The 18,873-nt window shown below is 43.9% G+C and overlaps 2 protein-coding genes across 6 annotated transcripts in view; one reads left to right on the top strand and one right to left on the bottom strand.

Moving 5' to 3' along the window:
- Positions 1 to 1,541, top strand: part of LOC138681159 (calpain-8-like) — a 52,838-nt gene extending 51,297 nt beyond the window's left edge. For 2 of the 4 annotated variants that reach the window (XM_069768442.1, XM_069768440.1), the window contains one exon: positions 681 to 1,541. In XM_069768442.1, coding sequence (XP_069624543.1) covers positions 681 to 704 — 24 coding nt within the window. In that variant the 3' untranslated portion in view covers positions 705 to 1,541. The remainder of the gene's footprint in view (positions 1 to 680) is intronic. The other 2 variants (XM_069768441.1, XM_069768443.1) reach the window with 1 other exon arrangement.
- A 1,987-nt stretch (positions 1,542 to 3,528) lies between these two features.
- LOC138681158 (calpain-8-like) overlaps positions 3,529 to 18,873 on the bottom strand; it is a 36,995-nt gene continuing 21,650 nt past the window's right edge. Inside the window, exons 15-21 of one of the 2 annotated variants that reach the window (XM_069768438.1) lie at positions 15,149 to 15,206; positions 14,973 to 15,037; positions 13,487 to 13,555; positions 12,094 to 12,172; positions 11,807 to 11,923; positions 8,523 to 8,581; positions 3,529 to 7,977 (exon numbers count right to left, since the gene is read on the bottom strand). In XM_069768438.1, coding sequence (XP_069624539.1) covers positions 7,954 to 7,977; positions 8,523 to 8,581; positions 11,807 to 11,923; positions 12,094 to 12,172; positions 13,487 to 13,555; positions 14,973 to 15,037; positions 15,149 to 15,206 — 471 coding nt within the window. In that variant the 3' untranslated portion in view covers positions 3,529 to 7,953. The remainder of the gene's footprint in view (positions 7,978 to 8,522; positions 8,582 to 11,806; positions 11,924 to 12,093; positions 12,173 to 13,486; positions 13,556 to 14,972; positions 15,038 to 15,148; positions 15,207 to 18,873) is intronic. The other variant, XM_069768439.1, reaches the window with a different exon arrangement.

The following is an 18,873-nucleotide window of genomic DNA, read 5'->3' as shown; positions in this document are numbered from 1 at the left end:
GTCACAGCTCACCTCCTCCGCCTCCTGTACAATGTCTGGTAACACCTCTATATACAGTACATGACACAGGGTCCACCATTCACTATAGGTGATGTCACAGCTCACCTCCTCCTCCTGTACAATGACTGATAACACCTCTATATACAGTAAATAACACAGGATCCACCATTCACAATAGATGTCACAGCTCACCTCCTCCTCCTGTACAATGTCTGATAACACCTCTATATACAGTAGATAACACAGGATCCACCATTCACAATAGGTGATGTAACAGCTCACCTCCTCCTCCTCCTGCACAATGTCTGGTAACACCTCTATATACAGTAGATAACACAGGATCCACCATTCACAATAGGTGATGTCACAGCTCACCTCCTTCACAATTAACTTTTTTTAATCAGACCATGCTCATTACATCGATTAACGATCTTAGTTATAATAGAAAGCATGACTCTAGAATTAAGCCTGATGATCAGTTTGAAAATTGTAAGATTTCAGAATGACTAAACAGAATGATTTAAAAAAAAAAAACAAAACAGAAAATTCTTTGGCACCTGTGGTAAATCACCGGACACTGGTGGATTGAGCTTGTGGCTGACTGGCTTGGGTCAAGTAGTGATCCAGTCCCCACCTCTAGTGCAATGTTTTATTTTAATTTACTTTTGCTTTTTTCACAGTGGCTCCTAACAAAACTGGCCTGAGAATGGATCCATAGGCACAATGATGAGAATATGGGAAGAAGCTTCATCTAATCCTTCAATCACCGCGCTCAATAGAGTCCGACTTAGGCGTAGAAGTTGATTATTTTTTTTGTGTAAACTGAATGTCCTGTGATAACTTGGGTGGAAAGATTAGGGTAGTTTTCTTGACTAGAATATGTTTTACATAATAACTCAAAAACAACTAAAACTATGCGGAGAAAAGTTTTTAGTGTGGCCAAGGCAGATTTCCTTTTTGGTCGTCCCTCTTGTGCCAAGAGGAACGTGTTCTGCCAATAATCCTTAAAGAGGACTATTACCAGGTGAAAAGTGGTCAGTTTTTGCCCTTATTTTGTTCCTGCTGCTCCCGTAAGTTAGTGCTTTGTTTTTTTTAATAAAATCCACTTTACGGCTCCAGAGATAAAAATCCTTTTTACTTCATAGTAATTTTTTATTATCTGTAGCAAGGGGTGTGGCTCACCGGATCCTCAGGGGTGTGGCTCACCGGATCCTCAGGGGTGTGTCTTTAGGCTACTCTGCATTGTTTCCCTGTAAGCCACGCCCTATTGTTAAAAACTGTAAAAATTTACACTAACTGAAAAGGCCCATATCTCTGTTACCATTTGTCGGATAATAAAAAACTGGAAAACTAATGGAACAGCAGGACTAAGTGTAAAAAGCTGGACATTTGGAACAACTGAATATGTAATCTAGCATACTTATTTCTTTACATCATTCATTTCTGACTGTATATTTTCTGCTGTTATAAAAATGTTTTCCATAGTGCTGGGAAATTGTAAATTATTGTCAAACAACTAATAAAAGTTTTGTGAAACTGAAGTCGTCTAAATATATACAACCTCTGGCAAAAATGATGGAATCACCGGCCTTGGAGGATGCTCATTCAGTTGTTTAATTTTGTAGAAGCAGATCACAGACATGGCACAAAACTGCAGTCATTTCAGATGGCAACTTTCTGGCTTTAAGAAATAATAAAAGAAATCAAGAGCAAAAAATGTGGTAGTCAGTAATGGTTACTTTTTTAGAACAAGCAGAGGGGAAAAATTATGGAATCACTCAATTCTGAGGGAAAAAATTATGGAATCATGAAAAACAAACGGACAAAAAAAAAAAAAAACCTCCAACACATCACTAGTATTTTGTTGCACCACCTCTGGCTTTTCTTACAGCTTGCAGTCTCTGAGGCCTGGACTTAATGACTGTCACACAGGACTCTTCATCAATCCGGCTCCAACTTTCTCTGATTGCCGTTACCAGATCAGCTTTGCAGGTTGGATTCTTGTCATCGACCATTTTCTTCAACTTCCACCAAAGATTTTCAGTTGGATAGAGATCCGGACTATTTACTGGCCATGACATTGACCTTATGTGTCTTTTTTTCTTTTTCGCACAGTTTTTGCTCTATGGCAGGATGCATTATCATCTTGAAAAATGATTTCATCATCCACAAACATCCTTTCAATTGATGGGATAAGAAAAGTGTCCAAAATATGAACATAAACTTGTGCATTTATTGAAGATGTAATGACAGCCATCTCCCCAGTGTCTTTACCTGACAAGCAGCCCCATATCATCAATGACTGTGAAATTTGCATGTTCTCTTCAGGCAGTCATCTTTATAAATCTCATTGGAACGGCACCAAACAAAAGTTCCAGCATCATCACCTTGCCCAATGCAGATTCGCGATTCATCACTGAATATGACTTTCATCCAGTCATCCACAGTCCACGATTGCTGTTCCTTAGCCCATTGTAACCTTGTTTTTTTCTGTTTAGGTGTTAATGATGGTTTTCGTTTAGCTTTTCTGTATGTAAATCTCATTTCCTTTAGGCGGTTTCTTACAGTTCGGTCACAGACGTTGACTTCAGTTTCCACCCATTCGCTCCTCATTTGTTTTGTTGGGCATTTCCTGTTTTGGAGACATATTGCTTTAAGTTTCAGGTCTTGACGCTTTGATGTCTTCCTTGGTCTACCAGTATGTTTGCCTTTAACAACCATCCCATGTTGTTTGTATTTGGTCCAGATTTTAGACACAGCTGACTGTAAACAACCAACATCTTTTGCAACATTGCGTGATGATTTACCCTCTGTTAAGAGTTTGATAATCCTCTCCTTTGCTTCAATTGACATCTCTAGTGTTGGAGCCATGATTCATGTCCGTCCACTTGGTGCAACAGCTCTCCAAGGTGTGATCACTCCTTTTTAGATGCAGACTAACGAGCAGATCTAATTTGATGCAGGTGTTCGTTTTGGGAATTTAAATTTACAGGGTGATTCCATAATTTTTTTCCCACATAATTGAGCGAGCCCATAATTTTTTCCCTCTGCTTGTTCTAAAAAAGTAACCATTACTGACTACCACATTTTTTGTTCTTGATTTTTTTCAGTGTTTATTAAAGCCAGAAAGTAGTCATTTGAAATGACATTAGTTTTGTGCCATGTCTGTGATCTTCTTTTTTTTCTACAAAATTAAACAACTGAATGAACATCCTCCAAGGTCGGTGATTCCATAATGTTTGCGAGGGGTTGTAGAATGAGCGCATTTCTAGTTTGACATCGTTAATTAGTTTTTCTGTTTTTCAAAGATACATCCAAACTTGTCATCCATTCCTAATATTCTCTGTTATTCTCTGTGGATATCATTTTCTAAAGTTTTTCAGATTGTGTTGTGTGGACAATAATTTGGACATTGAGGTAGACTTCATCCCTAATGTTGCTTAACGCCTAGACATCTTGGACAGAGCTTCATTTGTCAGAGCTGCTTTGGTTTAGCGGAAAGCTTGGAGCACTACTGTACCTTTCGGCAAACATCCAATTTTATTTAAAAAATAAAAAATGGAAATATATCTATACTGACAATATTTTGATCAAATAAGCATAAAAACCATCCCGCTGCAATGAGGTTTATCCAATCAAGATGGTCCCAGCTTTAGTATTTCACCTCTCCATGTGCCAGATGCACTTCATTAAAAAAAGAAACACCGGAGTTGTGCTTTAATTCTATAATTTTACTATTCACCATATCTGTCAGTCAAGGAGTAGAGCCCACCCTGCTTGAAACCAGGAAGTAAGGAAGCTGCACTGGTCTTCGCTGTTCAAGAGACAACTTGAATTAACCCTTTAAATAAAGATAGTATTTACGATCAATTTGCTATGTTGTATCACCGGACAGCTTTTCATACACATTTCAATCATCAAGGTATCTGAGTACCTTACCATTTCTTAGTCTAAACAGCTCGATAGTCAGGGACACAATCAGCTAGTGCCCTTAAGGAACGTATATCAGCTCCTTCATTGTTAAAGGGGTTTTCTACAGTACACAGCAGGGGCACATTTATAAGATTATCTCAGCACAGGAACATTTTTTTTAAACATATCCACTTGTGGAACTTATTATTCAAAGACATAGGGTGAAAATAAGTGACAAATAATCAGCTGGTTGAACTGATGGCCTATAAAAAGGTGTCTCATTGTCATGGTGTCACACAAGAAACATCTCCCGATGGGTAACACCAGAGAGCTGTCTCAATACCTTCACAACCTTATTGTTGCAAAACCTACTGATGGCATTGGTTCCAGAAGAATTTCTAAAGTACTGAAGGTACCAGGTGCGGATTATAAGAGGGTCAGTAGCCCAGGGCCCAGTGGGGGAATATGCTGGACATACTGGGGCAGATTGCTAGACACACTGGGGGCAATGCTGGACACACTGGGGCAATATGCTGGACATACTGGGGCAGATTGCTGGACACACTGGGGGTAATATGCTGGACACACTGGGGCAGATTGCTGGACACACTGGGGGCAGGACTGGAGGCATGGGCAGAATGTAGACATGGGGCATGAGTGGAGACACGGGGCAGAATGAAAGTTATGGGGTAGGATTAGATCATGGGGCAGGATGGATACAATGGAGACAGATGGGGCAGGATGGGGAGATCATATGGGGTAGAATGGATACTCATGAGGGCAGGATGCGAGAACATATGGCTGGAGCCAGGAATGAGATAAATGGGGCCAGGGTGGGGAATATTATTACCAATGGCGGCTAATTAAGGGATATTATTACTGCAGTGATGTATTTATTTTATTTTTTGAGTATACTGTTTTAATTGGGGGGGGGCGGTCCTGTTACTGTGCAGAGTGACACTATATCGCCTTTTTTTTCTTCATGTGGTGTAATGTAGAAGTTGTGAAAAATTAAGTAATGTGTTCTGCAAGCGGAGCTTGAGAAAACTGTGTTATTTCCTGCAGAGACGAGTCCTGGCTGGAAGAAATGATGGCGGTCTGTGCTGGATGAAAGATGAAGGACTGACACTATACACCGTATGCTATATACAGAGGTCCTGTGTATAATGTCACCAGTGATCACTATATTACTTATACATTATATACAGAGCTCCTGTGTATAATACCACTAGTGATCTCTGTATTACCTCTACATAGACACTGCATACTAAGTACAGATCTCCTGTGAATACTGGCACTTATGGTGATAGTATGGTGTTTTGTTTTTATTACTGATCAGTATTGTAGTATTCCGTCACTATGTGGTGGTAATATGTGGTCTGGGAATGGTGTTGTGGTATTTGTCCCTTGTATGTGCTATTTGGTCACCAAGTGGTGGTAATATGTGGTCTTGACATGGTGCGGTGGTATTTGTTCCTTGTATGTTGTATTATTGGTCAAAATATACCTAAATTGTATTGCATATTTTAACAAATATTTAATAGGTTACAGTAGAGTAGGGCCCAGCCATTTTTCTGGAATAATCTGGTTCAGGTATATCATGACCCCCGTCACATGACCCCAGTCACATGACCCCCGTCACATGACCGGGGGGGGCCCACAGTGTCTGAACAGCTCGGGGCCCTGGCTACCCTTAATCCACCCCTGGAAGGTACCTATGAGCACTGTTGGGGCCATAATGCTGAAGTGGAAAAATAACAATTTCATCATAAACCGGGCCATATTCAGGTTCTCCCCGAAAGATTTCAGAGGAGTGAAAAGAATTATCAGAAGAGTTTTCCAAGCGCTAAGGTCCAGCTATAGAGATCTACAGATAGAACTGGGATCGGCAGGTACAATTATTTCAAAGAACACTATAAGTAATGCACCCAACCTGGATGGCCTGTATGCATGCTTACCGCGCAAAACTCCATTGCGGAACACAAAGCATGCACTGTTCTACAGCCAAATGGGTTGAAACCAAATCAATAATTTGTATTAATTAATTAGAGTGTTGAAACCATTAAAAAATAACTTACTGCACATACGTAGAGGCCAAATGATTCACAATTTGTAATGAGGCCAAATTGCAAAAACTATGAGCCCAAAATACATGCATTTAAGTAAAAAAAAGTAGTCCTTTAAAACGTGGAACCAAGGGACGTTTTCAGATGATCGCTTCCATTTAAAGGAATATTTAATGAGTGATTGTTTCATCTGCATAGTAGATACAGACCATGTTACACATTTATTGAAATATGTGGACAGCTTTTATAACCTATAGATGTGTAACACATATAGGTGAGTGTCCTGTAGATAATTCCTGTAGTCATGAGACAGGCCCCGAAGGGCAATTTTTGCACAGATGAATGCTTCTTCGAGTGTCTGGGCAGCATGGTGTATGCGTGTGTGTGCTAGAGATAAGCAAATCAAATTCATGTCATATTTTAAAAAATTTGCTGAACCCATCAAATTCAAACAATTTGATATTCACTTTGCGTGAATCGCCTAAATCGGGCACAATTTTACACATTGCAGAAGACTGAATCAGCAGGAGAAGGATGATATGACCTCAGGTGTGGCTGGGCTTGCTTGCCCATAATGCTTTACCAGCTATGACATCACATGGTATAACACAGACAATCAGGACAGACTACCACAGCCTGTATAAAAGCAGAGGCAGGGAATGCAGCAGCTGCATAGTGGTGAATCTGGATAGTGAGAGAACGTCACAGCTTGCCGTTTAGCCATAGAGATAGGGAGAGAAAGCCATAAAACACTGATAAAATGTACAGATAGTAAGCACAACGCCCAAGCCCATAATCCCACTAGGGGAGTGGGCAACACTTCATGTATCAATTATATCATATCTGGAGTACAGATATTAATCTGTCATCCAAGAAGTGCCACTAAATACATTCTTATTAAAAATCAAATTCCTTTATTAGACAATGAGATAAAACTAAACATACATAGACATAAACAAGGTGCCTCATAAACAACCCACTTGCGGTCAACAGGGAATACGAATACTGGAGCCAGGTGAATCCATTATAAATACATTGCACAATTAACTATTTGGAAGCCATGTTGACCAGACCCACACCATTTCTCCTATCACTAAAAGCTACAACCATAGCATATGTGATACTCCTGATCAATGCCTGAGGGAAGAAGCATCACGCGAAACGCGCGTCGGGGTCACTGCGGTCACAGCACGCCACTGAGCAGAGCACTTTAGGAGACAGTACGGAGCAGGTAATATGTATGGGGGTCGGGACGCACCGCTCATGATACGTTAGCCGGTAGGCATTGATCAGGAGTATCACATATGCTATGGTTGTAGCTTTTAGTGATAGGAGAAATGGTGTGGGTCTGGTCAACATGGCTTCCAAATAGTTAATTGTGCAATGTATTTATAATGGATTCACCTGGCTCCAGTATTCGTATTCCCTGTTGACCGCAAGTGGGTTGTTTATGAGGCACCTTGTTTATGTCTATGTATGTTTAGTTTTATCTCATTGTCTAATAAAGGAATTTGATTTTTAATAAGAATGTATTTAGTGGCACTTCTTGGATGACAGATTAATATCTGTACTCCAGATATGATATAATAAAATGTACAGATAGTGAATATTAGCGGCTGAGGAAAAGAATAAAGCATTTATAGGAGAGTCACTGTGTTACCGGTTACGATCCGTTTGCCCATGCCATATACAGTATGTTGGCGACATGTTGACATTACTAAGGCTATATTTGCGTTAAAGTGCTTGGATAACATTACGAGAACTCAGAGTCCGAAAAATGTTCTTTCAGGACAATTGGAGGATTTGGAGCGCTTTTACTTTGCCCCAAAACGAATTTCCTGGACAAATTCAGTGAAGCTAGTAGATCCAAACTTTAAGAGATTCGCTCATCTCTGTGTAACTGTATTTGTGCGTGTGGACAGGGCCCTATGTCTGTGACAGATTGATATTTTTCCAGCTTTTTTTATTTCCTTCTTTATATCAGTCCAGTACAGATCCACTGCGGAGAGAACAGAGATGACAGCAGTCAATGATGGGTGACAGACGTTGCCTCGCGTGGCTCATCCATGACATTACATTAGTCATGAAGGAAATATGATATTTCTTCCACTCGCTGGTAAAAAAAATCTTGTAAAACCAAGCCATTATTATACACTAAATTAGGCCTAAACAGCGCCACTATTGTTCTTAGGCTATGTCTGGTATTGCAGCTCATCATTTACTTAAATACTGGTCACAGCCCATGGCCACGTTCCCACCTTCAGTATTTGGTCAGTATTTTACATCAGTATTTGTAAGCCAAACCTAGAAGTGGGTGATAAATGCAGAAGTGGTGACGTGATTCTGTTATACTTTTCCTCTGATTGTTCCTCTCCTAATTTTGGCTACAAATACTGATGTAAAATACTGACCAAATACTGAACATGTGAATGTGGCCTAAGGACAACAATGGCACAATTTTTTACTATAAAAAAAAAAAAAGTGGGTCCAAAACATGTAAAAAGTAATGTTTGTAAAAAAAAGACCTGAAATGCATAAGATTACCTCAGATAATGATAGACTGACGTTTCCATCCTTATCAGTGTCCATGATCTTAAACATTTCTGAAGAGAAAAGGAAAACAGAAACAAAAAAAAACAAAACAGAAAAATGTGATAATACTCAATGCCAGTCTGCAGCTACCTGGTGTAAAGGCTTCATAGAAATTGGATAAAAACGTAATATTATGGCAATTTTCACCATTTATCTCTAAAATCTTGGCTGTTTAAGATTTTTTTTTTTAACTGTCCAATGTGATGAGAAAAAGATGTAGATGAAAAACACATATGCGTTTTCAGTGTGTTTCCACGTGCGGAAAAGCAATAAGTAGGTATGTAATCTGCACATGACATTATCAATAAGGTTTTACCATACTATGGAACAAGACGTTTTCAAAACAAAGCAGTTGTTTAAAACATGACATACCCAAAAAAAAGAGTAAAAAAGCAGCAGTGGAAAAATTGCAATAAACACGCAGGTGAAAAACATAATAAAAATGCAATGAAAACATGAATAACGCGGTGTCCAGGGGCTTGCAGAGCGCGCAACCAGACCCGAAGATAGAAGGGCCCCCCCGACACCAGTGCATATTTCAGCTGGATGTGCATTTGATGACGTACATCCAGTAGAAGTACAAAGACTGTCTGGCCCTGGATGGCAATATACGCCGCTGGCCAATCAGAGGCCAGCAACTGACGTTGGCGTGCAAGTCACTGGCTGTGTATAGCAGTGATGCCATGTGCTGCCCGTCACTTACACACTGAAGTCAGCTGTAGGTTTCAGAAGAGGACATCGCATGGGAATGGAGGAAGATGAGTAGAATTACCTAATCGTTTTTATGTATTAAAGAACAGCAGTACAACAGGGACATATATACCAAGATGGGGGACATATACCAGGATGGGGCACATATAAACTAGGATGAGGGCCATACATATACCAGAGTGGGCCCAGGGTGGTAGACATACAGTAGATATGGAAAGTATTCAGACCCCTTTAAATTTTTCACTTTCTGTTTCATTGCAGCCATTTGGTACATTCAAAAAAGTTCATTTTTTTTTCTCATTAATGTACACTCTGCTCCCCATCTTGACTGAAAAAACCCCCCAGAAATGTGGAAATTTTTGCAAATGTATTAAAAAAGAAAAACTGAAATATCACATGGTCATAAGTATTCAGACCCTTTGCTCGGACACTCATATTTAAGTCACATGCTGTCCATTTCCTTGTGTTCCTCCTTGAGATGGTTCTGCTCCTTCATTGGAGTCCAGCTGTGTGTAATTAAACTGATAGGACTTGATTTGGGAAGGCACGCACCTGTCTATATAAGACCTCACAGCTCACAGTGCATGTCAGACCAAATGAGAATCATGAGGTCAAAGGAACTGACCAAGGAGCTCAGAGACAGAATTGTGGCAAGGCACAGATCTGGCCAAGGTTACAACAGAATTTCTGCAGTACTCAAGGTTCCTAAGAGCACAGTGGACTCCATAATCCTTAAATGGAAGAAGTTTGGGACCACCAGAAGTCTTTGCAGACCTGGCCGTCCAGCAAAACTGAGAAATCGTGGGAGAAGAGCCTTGGTGAGAGGTAAAGAAGATCCCCAAGATCACTGTGCTCCAGAGATGCAGTAAGGAGATGGGAGAAAGCTCCACAAAGTCAACTATCACTGCAGCCCTCCACTAGTCGGGCCTTTATGGCAGAGTGGCCTGACGGAAGCCTCTCCTCAGTGCAAGACATATGAAAGCCGCATAGAGTTTGTTCAAAACCACATGAAGGACTCCCAGACTATGAGAAATAAGATTCTCTGGTCTGATGAGATGAAGATAGACATTTTTGGTGATAATTCAAAGCGGTATGTGTGGAGAAAACCAGGAACTGCTCATCACCTGCCCAATACAATCCCAACAGTGAAACATGGTGGTGGTAGCATCATGCTATGGGGGTGATTTTCAGCTGCAGGGACAGGACGAATGGTTGCCATTTAAGGAAACATGAATGCGGCCAAGTACAGAGATATCCTGGATGAAAACCTCCTCCTGAGTGCTCTGGACCTCAGACTTGGCCGAAGGTTCACCTTCCAACAAGACAATGACCCTAAGCACACAGCTAAAATAACAAAGGAGTGGCTTCTGAACAACTCTGTGACCATTCTTGACTGGCCCAGCCAGAGCCCCGACCTAAACCCAACTGAGCATCTCTGCAGAGACCTGAAAATGGCTGTCCACCAACGTTCACCATGCAACCTGACATAACTGGAGAGGATCTGCAAGGAAGAATGGCAGAGGATCCCCAAATCGAGGGGTGAAAAACTTGTTGCATCATTCCCAAGAAGACTCATGGCTGTACTAGCTCAAAAGGTGCTTCTACTCAATACTGAGCAAAGGGTCTGAAGACTTATGACCATGTGATATGCCTTGCCACAATTCAGTCTCTGAGCTCCTTGGCTAGTGCCTTTGACCTCATGATTCTCATTTAGTCTGACATGCACTGTGAGCTGTGAGGTCTTATATAGACAGGTGTGCGCCTTTCCAAATCAAGTCCTATCAGTTTAATTAAACACAGCTGGACTCCAATGAAGCAGTAGAACCATCTCAAGGAGAATCACAAGGAAATGGACAGCATGGGACTGAAGTATGAGTGTCTGATCAAAGTGTCTGAATACTTATGACCATGTGATATTTCAGTTTTTTATTTTTTAATAAATTTGCAAACATTTCTGCATTTCTGTTTTCTTTCCGTGCAGGGTGGGGCGGAGAGTGTACAATAATGAGAAAAATGAACTTTTTTGAATTTACCAAATGGCTGCAATGAAATGTACCCACTGTATATTCCAGGAAGGGTGTCTTACATACCATAATAGGAGACTTATATACCAGGATGGGCCCAGGATAGGGTATATATATACCAGGGTGGGCCCAGGATGGTAGACATATATTCCAGGATGGGCCCAGGATAGGTGTCATATATACCAGGATGGGGGACATATATACCAGGATGGGCCCAGGATTTGGAACATGTATACCAGGATAGGGAACATATATAAAAGGATGGGCCCAGTATAGGAGACATATATACCAGGAAGGGGCCCAGAATGAGGGACATATATACCAGGATGAGGTACATTTTAGTATGAAGTGGCCCAGGATAGGGGACATAACTACATAATGGGGAGGGCAACATATATGTCCTTATAGGATTTTAGAATGCTACAAGGGCCCATACATCTGACAATTTTGCACTGGGGCCCATCGGACTCTAGTTATGTCACTGGTGGTGTTACTACTTACTAAACAAAGTCTCCAAGCGGATCATGCATGCAATGAAGTCTTCAAAGTTGATATTCAGTTCACCGGAGACGCAACGCTGGACAATAACTTCCTGAATCCGGTTATTAAGGTTAAAGCCTAAGAGGAAAACCCGGATTATTTTATCGTCAATGTATCTGGAGCTCTACAGACAGTGAATAATTCTCTCTAGCTGTTCATCCCCCCAACCCATCCCCACATGCCCTGCGTTTGGCATTACTCAGTTTGTTCCTTCAACTTTTTATTATTTCACAAAGTTTTGTAGTCACCCGCTTTGAGTAGGGCGTTCCGCATTTCATGGGCATCGATGGTTCCAGAGAAGTTGGCATCGGCTTCCAGGAAGATTTTCTGTGATACAAATTAGTAGTAAATTTACTTACAACTAGAATAGGTTGGTGTTATCTATTTTATTTTTAGGGCCAAAGTAACAGAATGAGGGTTTGGTGCCCAATGGTTAGTTGGAAAACTTTTGTAAAAATGGCGGTGACATCCAAGAGGATTTCAAAATGTTATGTTTCCCCTGTGTATTGGGTCCGACTTACTGGCAAAATGTACGGTGATACCGATCGTAGCAGTCATGTAACTATGGACAGATAGTCAAGAGACAATAGGGCAGTGCTAAAACTGGCCAGCTACATGAGATTACTGCTGGCAGAAAGCTCTTTTTCTCGACTTCCCATATACAAAACTGCTCCGAGAAGCGTTCATGTGTTTTTAACAGGGAGAGAGGAGAAAGCCGCTGCCAGACTCTTATTTCTCAAAAAAAACAAAAGGATCGGGGACAAAAATTCCAACAACCGATCATTCTCTCCCCCAAAATCTTCTGTTGGGGAGAATTGGGAGACCCCCCATACACATCTGATGGTTGGCCTATCCCGAAAAGGTTCAGATAGCTTTCATACAATGTGGGTGAGGTTCTTAAAGAGGTCAAAAGTGTTTAATATTGTTTTATTCCCTCTGCTCCCCTGAGTGTTACGTTGTTTCTTCTTTCTTAAAAATCCACCACACAGATCCAAAGATATGGGTCTATCTATTTAGTGCGGTCAAAACACTCTATTTTATAGTCTTTACCAAAGGGGCCTTGCTCACAACCTAAAGACCTGTCCCCGGAGAATCTGTGAGCCACCCACCCTTCTAAAAGAAAAATAAACATAAAATTATCATTAAATGAAAAGGCCCATATCTCTGGAACCGTGTGGTGGATTTTTAAGGGGAAAACAAAACACAATACTCAAGGGAGCAGCAAGGATAATATGTGGGGAAAAACTGGCTACGTTTGATGGGATGTCAAGGTCCTCTTTAAGGAACTAATGAACCTAAGGGTGGTCATCAGAGCCTTTGTATTTCCCATTAAGAGGGAGAGGAGATTACCCCTCACAAAACATTAAGACATGCCGAAAACATATGGACATCATAAAGGGGTCTTCCTCTTGGGACCTCCCTTTATAATCCATATCAGTCAGCTCCAAAGTAGAAGCCCCATGTCTTGGGGACATAACTCGACAATTACATGCTTGCCCACTCATCTGAATGGTTGGTATGTAGTAATCCTTGTAGTAATTGGATCCACAGTAATCAGATGATTGAGGAGGTTGTCCTTGTCATCCTGATAAGACAACTTGCACTTCTTGGCCACATAAAAAGTTAACAGTATAGAAATACCATGTAATGCTCCAGCTTCCTCCACAGGATTTTATACTCTTCGCTGCTCAGTGTCCCGGTGTTGTCCACCTGTGATTCCAGAGTTAAGGTTGTCTTCATGTCTGGTCGCCCCCTCCGTGGTGCGTGAACAAGGGGATTACAGAGACACCAAGTCACAAACTTTCACTTATGTATTCCGACAGATGCCATCTCCAAATGACTTATGTCACAAGCAAGAAAAAGGGAATAGCCAATCCTGACTCTGAACAGATCGGAGAGGGTAATGTGACGAAGGTTGACCCATACATACAGACAGGTAGACTTGTCGTATCCATTCAATTCACTGGTTCTCGGGTTGTCCCTCTGGTAATCCTCACTCAGTATTCCTTACTTAGGCCGGCGTCACACTAAACGTATGGAAAATCGGTCCCAGTCTCCCTGCCGAGAGTCGCATGAGTATTCTCCGTATGGTCATCCATGTGTAATGTGTTTGCAATGCGATGATGCGATGTTCTCCCACCCATGTATCCGTATAACATGTGTATGGTTTTACATTTCTCACTGATTTTCCCTATTGAATTAAATTGCTCAAAGGGCTGAAATGAGGAAAATGTGTGCGTATTTATCACAAGCTAGCTAGATGGTCCATGTGGAGTTTTTCTCGCACCCATAGACTTGCATTGGGGAGTCTCGGACGCTATACGAGTACAATCGCAGCATGCTGCTACTTTACACGCACGTCGAATACGCCTGAGAAAAAATACAGTGATGTGAGCTGCCCCATAGGTTAACACTGGTCCGAGTGCTATGTGATGTTTTCTCGCACAGCACTTGTCCGTATCCTACGGTAGTGTGACTCCGGCCTTAGGACTGAGCTGTGCTTCTCCTCCTGTTTTTTTCTTCTTGAAGTATAATAGGAGTCCTTCCAATCTGAAGGCTGTCAGCTGCCCTCCTTTTTTCATCAGTCCCTTTAAGACCCAGCAGTCAGAGGGAGATCAGCATCTCCTCTTTGCAGTCTGCCTTCCTCTACTGACTTCTCTCTCCTGCCACTCTTACAGCTGCAGCCATTGGCTGACTGCCAGGGGAGCTTGTTCCAGCTCTTTCCAAAAACATATGCATAATAAGCAGAGCTGAGGCATGCAAACGAGCCCCTGTGCGGGAAGATTTACCCTTTGAATGCTGCCTGTCAGCAAGTGTCACAATATGTTACAGCATACAGTTTACACAGAAATCACAGTATTTGCATGGAACACACTATGAATCTGGTATCCCAGGGAGATGTCCGCTTTGTGGGATACACACACATAAGGGGATCTACAGGTAATATATAGGCATGCCGTGTGGCCCACCGGCACCTTCTCTCTGTGTTAGGTACATCACTTTTAGGGGGCAACAACTTAACAAAACAAAAAGACACAAAAGGGTAAAATTGGTAATCCCTCTAAAGCTGAAATGCATATTATTAATAGGTAGTTACTGAATATTTATTGCAATTTTGGAAGGATACATCCAGGAGATTAATCATTTCTTTACAGGTTTTCAAACTGAAGCCATCTGACTTGATGTCATCACCTGTAACAGTGGGAAATAGATATAGTAGAGATAGATAGATAGATAGATAGATAGATAGATAGATAGATAGATAGATAGATAGATAATAGATAGTCGAAGAAAATAACTTACGATTGGACAATAACTTGTTTAGGACACTTTTTAGATCCTCTGCATTGAATTCAGATTTCTAGGAAAATTTGAATAATATGGGTGTTATTATTGGTGTGAATTAGAATAGACCCCACCATAAGCTGAGCTCTGCCAAAGTTACTCTGCACGTATCAAAATTAGGCTATGTGCACACGCTGCGGACTTGTGTGCGGATTTTGATACTGATAAATCCGCAGGGCAAAAACACTGCGTTTTTCCTGCGGATTTATCGCGGATTTTCGTGCGGATTCTACTGCGGCTTTACACCTGCGTTTATTTTAATATGGAGCAGGTGTTAAACCGCTGCGGATTCCGCACAAAGAATTGACAGGCTGCGGAAAATAAACCGCAGCGTTTCCGCACGTTTTTTTCCGCAGCATGTGCACAACGTTTTTTGTTTTCCATAGGTTAACATGGTACTGTACACCGCATGGAAAACTGCTGCGGATCCGCCGCGTCAAAAACGCTGTGGATCCGCAGTAAAAACCGCAACGTGTGCACATACCCTTAATATCCATCATAATGTTTTTTAGTCCACAATTCCATTTGCCAAATATTCATTAACCTGATTAGCTTTTATAATACATTTGTATAGCGGTAGGTGTTTTGTGTTATTATTTGAAATATGATATCATTCTTATTGTATGCAGCCATCAATAGGGGGAGCTCACTACATACAGATTTACACAGCCATCACTAGGAGCTTGTAGTCTGTGGAGGAAGGTGCTGGTTTGTGTGCTCCAGGAGAGTAACCAGTTTTTCACTCAGGAATCCCCCTCTCTGACCCAGGAAAGAGAGGGGTGTATTGGATGGACTGTGGGGCTGAGTCCCCGTCTCCCACCCCTCGGTCTAAGCTGGCGAGGGGTGGGAGCTCATCGCTACCGGCAAAGAGGGTCACCAGATCCGGCAAGGCCCAGAACATGGTGGAGCTCAGGAAGACCCAGGAGGGCTGCAAAGCCCCTAAGGCTGAGGCGAGGGCCACTGCGGTGTCTCCTCCCGGAGGTGAGCGGAGTACTCGCAGAGGTGCAGCGGCGCCGCTGCCGAAGGATTGGGGCACTAGGGCCGCACGGGAGCCGGTTGACAGCTATGCCTCCGTGTCCATGCGTACCTCAGCGAGCATGAGGAGGCTGGGAAGACCCTCAGGAGACTCCGGGAGGAGATGAAGGAGGTGAGGCAAGCTGCAAGCAGAGCCTCCCGCACAGAGAAGTCTGCCCTATCAGCCAGGATATCCAGCCTGGGGATCTGCATTGAGGGCATGGAAGCCCGGAGAGCGGCTATATTAAATAACAGCGGGCCCTTCCGGGAAAAGCTGGAGAATCACGACCGATTCCACAACATGGCTGCTGCAAAGGAGCCAGAGGGGTCTCGGTGTCCGACCCAGGTGGAGGAGGTGGACAATGAGGAGATGGAGGAGGCACCGTACCCACCTGGGGGCTTGGTAAGTGATCTCCAGGCCACACACAGCGGGATAGATCCAGTGCAGGTCCCACTCCCATCAGACAATAGTGTTTCAGAGGATGATGGGGGTGATGCGGATGATAGCAGCAGCGATAACAGCAGTAGTGGGGGTTGCCTCGTCTTGCAGCAGATCCGTCAGCTAGAGTCCCCAGTAAATTATGCCCACCTGAAGTTTGGGGATGAGGTCTGCGGGGACGAGGCAACCGGGAGGGGGAAAAAGAAAAGGAAAAAAAGGAAGAAAACATCGGAGGAGAGGTTGGTGTTTGTCCCCCTTCCTGGGACCCCCCGATCCCGCTGTGTGGAGCCCGCTACCCACCCCGGCCCGGGACCTGCAGTGGGTCCGGTGCGAGGGAGCGGGGAGAGTACAAGTCATATGGCGCAGGTCGCCGTCTCTGCTGGCGGTAGCAGAGGGGGCGAGAGTGGGCATGCGGCTGCAAAGCCGGACAGTGTGCATGGTCTGGAGTGTGGCCCTGTGGCGGGCAGTAATAAAACCTGTGGAGGTGTCCAGGCCCGATCCTCTATGGAAACGGGGGACGGCCTGGTGCCTGCTGCACCCGCTGACGCTCGGGGGGTAGGGGCTGTGGGTACTTTGCCGGTGGTCACCGCTCCCCGCAGTGTTGGCGGTGCACTGTCAGCCGGGGCCGCATCATCGGCGGCGTGTGCTGTGGTGTCGGGGTCCCCCACATGCAGATCCGATGCTGGGTCAAAGTCCGGGACCCCGGCACCGGTTATCAACTCGGGTGCAACTGTAATGGCTGCGGTAATGCCGGTCCGGACCGCATCCTCGCCGGAGAAAGTCGCACCGCCGGGGTCCTCTGCATGTGTGTCACCTGTATCTGTGGGGGACCCGGTGGTGAAGTGCACACAGGAGCGTGGAGATGGTCTGCAGGAGAGGCTGGAGCAACAGTCTGCAGCTGCCAGCACATGCTCTGCTGAAAAGCAGGGTGTGGTAATCAAACCCTGCAGTATTGATCTTAAAGAGGCAGCTGCACTGCAAACAGCAACAACCCCAGCAGAAAGCAGAAAAAAAAATGCAAAAAAAAATGTAAATAAGAATGGAAGTGGTGCAAGTGGTGTGACTAGTGTGTGTGATAATGGTGAAGGGTCAGGTGTTGGAAGGGCAGTTTCTGCTGGAGGTATGGTTGGTGTGAATGGTGCCAGCGTGGGGACTTCTAATGAAAATGGTGAGGCTGAGGAAAGTGAGGTGGAGATGGTTGACTGTGAGGTTGAGGGTTCAGGGAATATAGGGGCTGGTCCATCATCCCCCTCAACTGCAGCCGCCATTAGTTATGCGGCTGCTGCCGCTGGGGTTCCACAGGGGTCTTCCCCATCTCTGGACCCAGGGAATGAAGCTTTTCGCTGCCGTTTCCTGGAGGCCCTCAAAAAAGGGGAGCGGACGATCAATGTAGAGGGAAGAGAGGTGGCGTTGTCCTACTGGCTAGATAAGTTTGGTCTAGCTGCCTTCCAAGAGAAAAGGGGGGGGAGACTGTGTGGTCCCTCCTGACTGCCGGGCAGGGGGTCTCCAGGAGAAATGTGGTTCGTCTTCGGTGGAGGGGCGATGAAGCGTGTCCATCCAGGACAAATGTGGTGAAGCTCCTCATGAAGATGGACTTCAGGGCTATTGACATCTTTACTCTGATACATCCTTTTGTGACCTCCACCTTTGATATCAGCTTTGTTCGGCCGGAGGGCTTGGAGCTCTTTTGGTCAAATTATGAGCTGGTAAAAGAGGATCCCGGCTGGCGAGGGTTCGCCGTGGAAGCAATTTCTCGCCAAAGTGGGCCGAAGAAAGTGACCGTTTTAACATGTAATGAGTCTCTTTCTGGCGTTGACATAATGACCTGGTTGAGCCGGTACGGCGAGGTTGTGGAGATCCCGAAGAAGAAACGGGACGACTTTGGTATCTGGTCAGGAGGCTGGACCTTCATGGTAAAGTTGAAGCGTTCAGGGGACACTGTCACCCACATCCCTTCCTCGGCTTTCCTGGGAAGGGATCGGATTCTGGTCTTCTACCAGGGGCAGCCGAAGGTATGCCACAGGTGCGGTGATCCTCGCCACTTCAGCACAGACTGCAAGGTGCAGAAATGTGCCTTGTGTGGCGAGGTGGGTCACCTCACCGCATCCTGTGGTGTCATCCGATGTCACCTGTGTGGTGATCTAGGTCACCGTTCAGCCGCTGCCCTCGTTCCTTCTCTAATGCCATGGCCAGCCGGGCAGAGGGGAGCCATGAGGAAGTTCCTGGCGGT

This window comes from Ranitomeya imitator, chromosome 5 (assembly GCF_032444005.1).
Source record: "Ranitomeya imitator isolate aRanImi1 chromosome 5, aRanImi1.pri, whole genome shotgun sequence".
Classification (NCBI taxonomy): Eukaryota; Metazoa; Chordata; class Amphibia; order Anura; family Dendrobatidae; genus Ranitomeya; species Ranitomeya imitator.
The sequence above is the reverse complement of the archived record's forward strand: the minus strand, read 5'-3'. Positions and strand labels throughout refer to the sequence as shown.